Here is an 8,292-nt window from a genome sequence, read left to right as displayed (position 1 = left end):
CCTGACTGTGAAAGACCAATACAGCTTGGTCTGGCCTGACTGAAAGACCAATATGAACAGTACAGCTTGGTTTGGCCTGACTGTGAAAGACCAATACGACCTGTACAGCTTGGTTTGACCTGACTGTGAAATACCAATACAGCTTGGGTTGACCTGACTGTGAAAGACCAATACGACCAGTACAGCTTGGTTTGGCCTGACTGTGAAAGACCAATACGACCAGTACAGCTTGGTTTGACCTGACTGTGAAAGACCAATATGACCTGTACAGCTTGGTTTGGCCTGACTGTGAAAGACCAATAGGACCAGTACAGCTTGGTTTGGCCTGACTGTGAAAGACCAATACGACCAGTACAGCTTGGTTTGGCCTGACTGTGAAAGACCAATATGACCTGTACAGCTTGATTTGGCCTGACTGTGAAAGACCAATACAGCTTGGTTTGGCCTGACTGTGAAAGACCAATACAGCTTGGTTTGGCCTGACTGTGAAAGACCAATATGAACAGTACAGCTTGATTTGGCCTGACTGTGAAAGACCAATACAGCTTGGTTTGGCCTGACTGTGAAAGACCAATATGACCAGTACAGCTTGATTTGGCCTGACTGTGAAAGACCAATACAGCTTGGTTTGGCCTGACTGTGAAAGACCAATACAGCTTGGTCTGGCCTGACTGTGAAAGACCAATACAACCAGTACAGCTTGGTTTGGCCTGACTGTGAAAGACCAATACGACCTGTGCAGCTTGGTTTGGCCTGACTGTGAAAGACCAATACGACCTGTACAGCTTGGCTTGGCCTGACTGTGAAAGACCAATACGACCAGTACAGCTTGGTTTGGCCTGACTGTGAAAGACCAGTACAGCTTGGTTTGGCCTGACTGTGAAAGACCAATACGACCAGTACAGCTTGGTTTGGCCTGACTGTGAAAGACTAATACGACCTGTACAGCTTGGTTTGGCCTGACTGTGAAAGACCAGTACAGCTTGGTTTGGCCTGACTGTGAAAGACCAATACGACCAGTACAGCTTGGTTTGGCCTGACTGTGAAAGACTAATACGACCTGTACAGCTTGGTTTGGCCTGACTGTGAAAGACCAATACAGCTTGGTTTGGCCTGACTGTGAAAGACCAATACAGCTTGGTTTGGCCTGACTGTGAAAGACCAATACCGGATTTTAGATCATTCAGAGTATATGTCACTGTTTCCCCATCTAATTGTTCACACAGGTCGCCCTTCCTTTGCCGGGTGAGCTGGTTGAAAATGTTTTCTCTTGCGAAATGTGAGTCTACCCACTTTCTCCAGTCACCACTGCACCGCTGGCTATGACCACATACATGACATGATGAACGGAAGCATGTTTATCACAGTCAATATTATCTGATGCACCTTTTTACGAAAGAAAGAAAAAACACATCTTTCCACTCTTAAAAACACCTGTATCTGAAATTAATTTGACCCGATGTCATTTATATAAAGTTTACTATTTTTTGGCATTACCATAACATAAAACAGGATACACATAAATATCATATTCCTCTCTTTGCCCAGTAAACCTGAAGATTTACACAATAATGATTAATAATATTCAAACGTTTTTTTTGGTTATTATAAACATCTATCGTTTCATATCTGAAATAGTCTAGAGATCAGAATCTAGTCACAGAAAAGGTGGTTAATTTGATCGGTTCGATTACGTCAAGACCACACCTGATCGATTCTGTGTTTATCCTTCACAGACACACCCCTCCTCCCCCCAAAAAGACAACAATGACACCTGTATCTAGAATAACTCTGGTCCCAATGAGGTGTAGGTGGAAACTATTTTCTCCTGCTACTTCCCCCCCCCCCCAATCATCCTGTGCATGAAATAACAGACACATTTTTTTAATCAAAGACAATAATAGTTTGTTGAAGTGTATAAATCCACAGGTATTCCCATCAGGCATCCCGGGTTGGGATGCTAACGCTGGCGTGCTGTAGTCCATGTCGAACGCTCCAGTCCTCTGTCTGTCTAGTGTTGCTTCCCTTCTAAAGGGACTGCTCCAGATGTTCCAGTCTCTTGTCTGTCTAGTGTTGCTTCCCTTCTAAGGGGACTGCTCCAGATGTTCCAGTCTCTTGTCTGTCTAGTGTTGCTTCCCTTCTAAAGGGGACTGCTCCAGATGTTCCAGTCTCTTGTCTGTCTAGTGTTGCTTCCCTTCTAAAGGGGACTGCTCCAGATGTTCCAGTCTCTGTCTGTCTAGTGTTGCTTCCCTTCTAAAGGGGACTGCTCCAGATGTTCCAGTCTCTTGTCTGTCTAGTGTTGCTTCCCTTCTAAGGGGACTGCTCCAGATGTTCCAGTCTCTTGTCTGTCTAGTGTTGCTTCCCTTCTAAAGGGGACTGCTCCAGATGTTCCAGTCTCTTGTCTGTCTAGTGTTGCTTCCCTTCTAAGGGGACTGCTCCAGATGTTCCAGTCTCTTGTCTGTCTAGTGTTGCTTCCCTTCTAAGGGGACTGCTCCAGATGTTCCAGTCTCTTGTCTGTCTAGTGTTGCTTCCCTTCTAAAGGGGACTGCTCCAGATGTTCCAGTCTCTTGTCTGTCTAGTGTTGCTTCCCTTCTAAGGGGACTGCTCCAGATGTTCCAGTCTCTTGTCTGTCTAGTGTTGCTTCCCTTCTAAGGGGACTGCTCCAGATGTTCCAGTCTCTGTCTGTCTAGTGTTGCTTCCCTTCTAAGGGGACTGCTCCAGATGTTCCAGTCTCTTGTCTGTCTAGTGTTGCTTCCCTTCTAAGGGGACTGCTCCAGAAGCTCCTGTCGTCGTCTCAGGATCTCAGCGAACTGGGCGCGCTCCGTGGCGTCCTGGAAACAGAAACCGGGACAACGTAAAGGGGCGTGGTCACGAGGGAGGTGGGCGAGGCCTGGGGGGGGGGTCAGTGGCTGCTGCACTCGTCCAATGACTCCACTCCTGAGTCACAGGCCGCGACTAACAGCTTCTCCTGACGCCGCCGCATGATCTCCTGCAGCTCTGACCCTGAACTCCTCTGGAGGGAGAGATAGAGAGGGGGAGGGAGGGAGGGAGGGAGGGAGGGAGAGAGGGAGGGAGGGAGAGAGGGAGGGAGGGAGAGAGAGAGGGGGAGGGAGGGAGAGAGTGAAGGAGGGAGGGGGACGGAGGAAGGGAGTGAAGGAGGGAGGGGGACGGAGGGAGGGAGGGAAGGAGGGAGGGAGGAAGGGGGAGAGGTAGGGAGGGAGAGGGGGAGGGAGGGAGGGAGGGAGAGATGGAGGGGGCAGGGAGAGATAGAGAGGGGGACGGAGGGAGGGAAGGGGAGAGGGGGAGGGAGGGGGGAGGGAGAGAGGGTGGGGGGAGGGAGGGAATGAAAGGTATATATAGAGGGGGAGATAGAGAGATAGAGGGGGATATATAGAGAGAAAGAGAGAGATAGAGGGGGAGATAGAGAGAGAAAGAGAAATCAGAGAAAGGAGGTTAGAGCCAGTAGAGATGTCTTCCACAAGAGGAACACTACGGAACTAAACAATACTACTCGCAGTAGGGCTGAATCACAGAGCTGAAAACACTAGTGAGGTCCCTGTAGAAACCATCCTAGTGTTTATAACTCTATGAATCCACTAGAGAACTGAGCGTCGGGGGGAGAAGCTCAGCAGCTACAGAGAAACTGTTAGTAAAATAATGTAGATGACAGTTTGGTGGGAGAATCCTGCGACCGGTCAGACAGTAGGGCCTTTTGCTAGCTCTGGTCTGAGCGAACTGTCGTCCAGATGACCTACTGACCTTTAGACTGAGAACCAGCCGGACAACATCGTTCTCAGGACCAGCGATGGAATAAACCTGTTGTTTTCAGAGATGATCCACAAATACCTACATTTCCTTTAGGCAGATTCACTCAACCTGTTATAAACTGACCTGTAGTTCCATTAGTAGTATTATACATTACACTCAACCTGTTCTAAACTGACCTGTAGTTCCATTAGTAGTATTATACATTACACCCAACCTATTCTAAACTGACCTGTAGTTCCATTAGTAGTATAACACTCAACCTGTTATAAACTGACCTGTAGTTCCATTAGTAGGATTATACATTACACTCAACCTGTTATAAACTGACCTGTAGTTCCATTAGTAGTATTATACATTACACTCAACCTGTTATAAACTGACCTGTAGTTCCATTAGTAGTATTACACTCAACCTGTTATAAACTGACCTGTAGTTCCATTAGTAGTATTATACATTACACTCAACCTGTTATAAACTGACCTGTAGTTCCATTAGTAGTATTACACTCAACCTGTTCTAAACTGACCTGTAGTTCCATTAGTAGTATTACACTCAACCTGTTCTAAACTGACCTGTAGTTCCATTAGTAGTATTATACATTACACCCAAACTATTCTAAACTGACCTGTAGTTATATTAGTAGTATAACACTCAACCTGTTATAAACTGACCTGTAGTTCCATTAGTAGTATTATACATTACACTCAACCTGTTATAAACTGACCTGTAGTTCCCTTAGTAGTATTATACATTACACTCAACGTGTTATAAACTGACCTGTAGTTCTATTAGTAGTATTACACTCAACCTGTTATAAACTGACCTGTAGTTCCCTTAGTAGTATTATACATTACACTCAACCTGTTATAAACTGACCTGTAGTCCCATTAGTAGTATTATACATTACACTCAACCTGTTATAAACTGACCTGTAGTTCCCTTAGTAGTATTATATATTACACTCAACCTGTTATAAACTGACCTGTAGTTCCATTAGTAGTATTACACTCAACCTGTTCTAGACTGACCTGTAGTTCCATTAGTAGTATTACACTCAACCTGTTCTAAACTGACCTGTAGTTCCATTAGTAGTATTACACTCAACCTGTTATAAACTGACCTGTAGTTCCATTAGTAGTATTATACATTACACTCAACCTGTTATAAACTGACCTGTAGTCCCATTAGTAGTATTATACATTACACCCAACCTGTTATAAACTGACCTGTAGTTCCCTTAGTAGTATTATATATTACACTCAACCTGTTATAAACTGACCTGTAGTTCCATTAGTAGTATTACACTCAACCTGTTCTAGACTGACCTGTAGTTCCATTAGTAGTATTACACTCAACCTGTTCTAAACTGACCTGTAGTTCCATTAGTAGTATTACACTCAACCTGTTATAAACTGACCTGTAGTTCCATTAGTAGTATTATACATTACACTCAACCTGTTATAAACTGACCTGTAGTTCCATTAGTAGTATTAAACATTACACTCAACCTGTTATAAACTGACCTGTAGTTCCCTTAGTAGTATTATACATTACACTCAACCTGTTCTAAACTGACCTGTAGTTCCATTAGTAGTATTACACATTACACTCAACCTGTTCTAAACTGACCTGTAGTCCCATTAGTAGTATTATACATTACACTCAACCTGTTATAAACTGACCTGTAGTTCCATTAGTAGTATTACACTCAACCTGTTATAAACTGACCTGTAGTTCCATTAGTAGTATTATACATTACACTCAACCTGTTCTAAACTGACCTGTAGTTCCCTTAGTAGTATTATACATTACACCCAACCTGTTATAAACTGACCTGTAGTTCCATTAGTAGTATTACACTCAACCTGTTATAAACTGACCTGTAGTTCCCTTAGTAGTATTACACTCAACCTGTTCTAAACTGACCTGTAGTTCCATTAGTAGTATTACACTCAACCTGTTATAAACTGACCTGTAGTTCCCTTAGTAGTATTACACTCAACCTGTTCTAAACTGACCTGTAGTTCCATTAGTAGTATTACACTCAACCTGTTATAAACTGACCTGTAGTTCCCTTAGTAGTATTACACTCAACCTGTTATAAACTGACCTGTAGTCCCATTAGTAGTATTATACATTACACTCAACCTGTTATAAACTGACCTGTAGTTCCATTAGTAGTATTACACTCAACCTGTTATAAACTGACCTGTAGTTCCATTAGTAGTATTATACATTACACTCAACCTGTTCTAAACTGACCTGTAGTTCCATTAGTAGTATTATACATTACACTCAACCTGTTATAAACTGACCTGTAGTTCCCTTAGTAGTATTACACTCAACCTGTTATAAACTGACCTGTAGTTCCATTAGTAGTATTAAACATTACACTCAACCTGTTATAAACTGACCTGTAGTTCCCTTAGTAGTATTACACTCAACCTGTTATAAACTGACCTGTAGTTCCATTAGTAGTATTACACTCAACCTGTTATAAACTGACCTGTAGTTCCATTAGTAGTATTACACTCAACCTGTTCCAAACTGACCTGTAGTTCCATTGGTAGTATTATACATTACACTCAACCTGTTATAAACTGACCTGTAGTTCCATTAGTAGTATTACACTCAACCTGTTCTAAACTGACCTGTAGTTCCATTAGTGGTATTACACTCAAGCTGTTATAAACTGACCTGTAGTTCCATTAGTAGTATTATACATTACACTCAACCTGTTCTAAACTGACCTGTAGTTCCCTTAGTAGTATTAAACATTACACTCAACCTGTTATAAACTGACCTGTAGTTCCATTAGTAGTATTACACTCAACCTGTTATAAACTGACCTGTAGTTCCATTAGTAGTATTACACTCAACCTGTTCTAAACTGACCTGTAGTTCCATTAGTAGTATTACACTCAACCTGTTATAAACTGACCTGTAGTTCCATTAGTAGTATTACACTCAACCTGTTCTAAACTGACCTGTAGTTCCATTAGTAGTATTATACATTACACTCAACCTGTTATAAACTGACCTGTAGTTCCCTTAGTAGTATTATACATTACACTCAACCTGTTATAAACTGACCTGTAGTTCCATTAGTAGTATTATACATTACACTCAACCTGTTATAAACTGACCTGTAGTTCCATTAGTAGTATTACACTCAACCTGTTCTAAACTGACCTGTAGTTCTATTAGTAGTATTACACTCAACCTGTTATAAACTGACCTGTAGTTCCCTTAGTAGTATTATACATTACACTCAACCTGTTATAAACTGACCTGTAGTTCCATTAGTAGTATTACACTCAACCTGTTCCAAACTGACCTGTAGTTCCATTGGTAGTATTATACATTACACTCAACCTGTTATAAACTGACCTGTAGTTCCATTAGTAGTATTACACTCAACCTGTTCTAAACTGACCTGTAGTTCCATTAGTGGTATTACACTCAAGCTGTTATAAACTGACCTGTAGTTCCATTAGTAGTATTATACATTACACTCAACCTGTTCTAAACTGACCTGTAGTTCCCTTAGTAGTATTAAACATTACACTCAACCTGTTATAAACTGACCTGTAGTTCCATTAGTAGTATTACACTCAACCTGTTATAAACTGACCTGTAGTTCCATTAGTAGTATTACACTCAACCTGTTCTAAACTGACCTGTAGTTCCATTAGTAGTATTACACTCAACCTGTTATAAACTGACCTGTAGTTCCATTAGTAGTATTACACTCAACCTGTTCTAAACTGACCTGTAGTTCCATTAGTAGTATTATACATTACACTCAACCTGTTATAAACTGACCTGTAGTTCCCTTAGTAGTATTATACATTACACTCAACCTGTTATAAACTGACCTGTAGTTCCATTAGTAGTATTATACATTACACTCAACCTGTTATAAACTGACCTGTAGTTCCATTAGTAGTATTACACTCAACCTGTTCTAAACTGACCTGTAGTTCTATTAGTAGTATTACACTCAACCTGTTATAAACTGACCTGTAGTTCCCTTAGTAGTATTATACATTACACTCAACCTGTTATAAACTGACCTGTAGTTCCATTAGTAGTATTACACTCAACCTGTTCTAAACTGACCTGTAGTCCCATTAGTAGTATTATACATTACACTCAACCTGTTATAAACTGACCTGTAGTTCCATTAGTAGTATTACACTCAACCTGTTATAAACTGACCTGTAGTTCCATTAGTAGTATTATACATTACACTCAACCTGTTCTAAACTGACCTGTAGTTCCATTAGTAGTATTATACATTACACTCAACCTGTTATAAACTGACCTGTAGTTCCCTTAGTAGTATTACACTCAACCTGTTCTAAACTGACCTGTAGTTCCATTAGTAGTATTAAACATTACACTCAACCTGTTATAAACTGACCTGTAGTTCCCTTAGTAGTATTACACTCAACCTGTTATAAACTGACCTGTAGTTCCATTAGTAGTATTACACTCAACCTGTTCTAAACTGACCTGTAG

At 41.2% G+C, this 8,292-nt stretch overlaps 1 protein-coding gene across 3 annotated transcripts in view; it reads right to left on the bottom strand.

The window, feature by feature from the left end:
* Positions 1-1,441: 1,441 nt before the first annotated feature.
* Positions 1,442-8,292, bottom strand: part of LOC115189855 (epidermal growth factor receptor kinase substrate 8) — an 82,092-nt gene continuing 75,241 nt past the window's right edge. For 2 of the 3 annotated variants that reach the window (XM_029748384.1, XM_029748385.1), the window contains exon 23: positions 1,442-3,013. In XM_029748384.1, the coding sequence (XP_029604244.1) occupies positions 2,903-3,013 (111 nt within the window). In that variant the 3' untranslated portion in view covers positions 1,442-2,902. The remainder of the gene's footprint in view (positions 3,014-8,292) is intronic. The other variant, XM_029748383.1, reaches the window with a different exon arrangement.

This window comes from Salmo trutta, unplaced genomic scaffold (assembly GCF_901001165.1).
Source record: "Salmo trutta unplaced genomic scaffold, fSalTru1.1, whole genome shotgun sequence".
Classification (NCBI taxonomy): domain Eukaryota; kingdom Metazoa; phylum Chordata; class Actinopteri; order Salmoniformes; family Salmonidae; genus Salmo; species Salmo trutta.
Note: the sequence above shows the minus strand (reverse complement) of the source record. Positions and strands in the feature narration are given on the sequence as shown.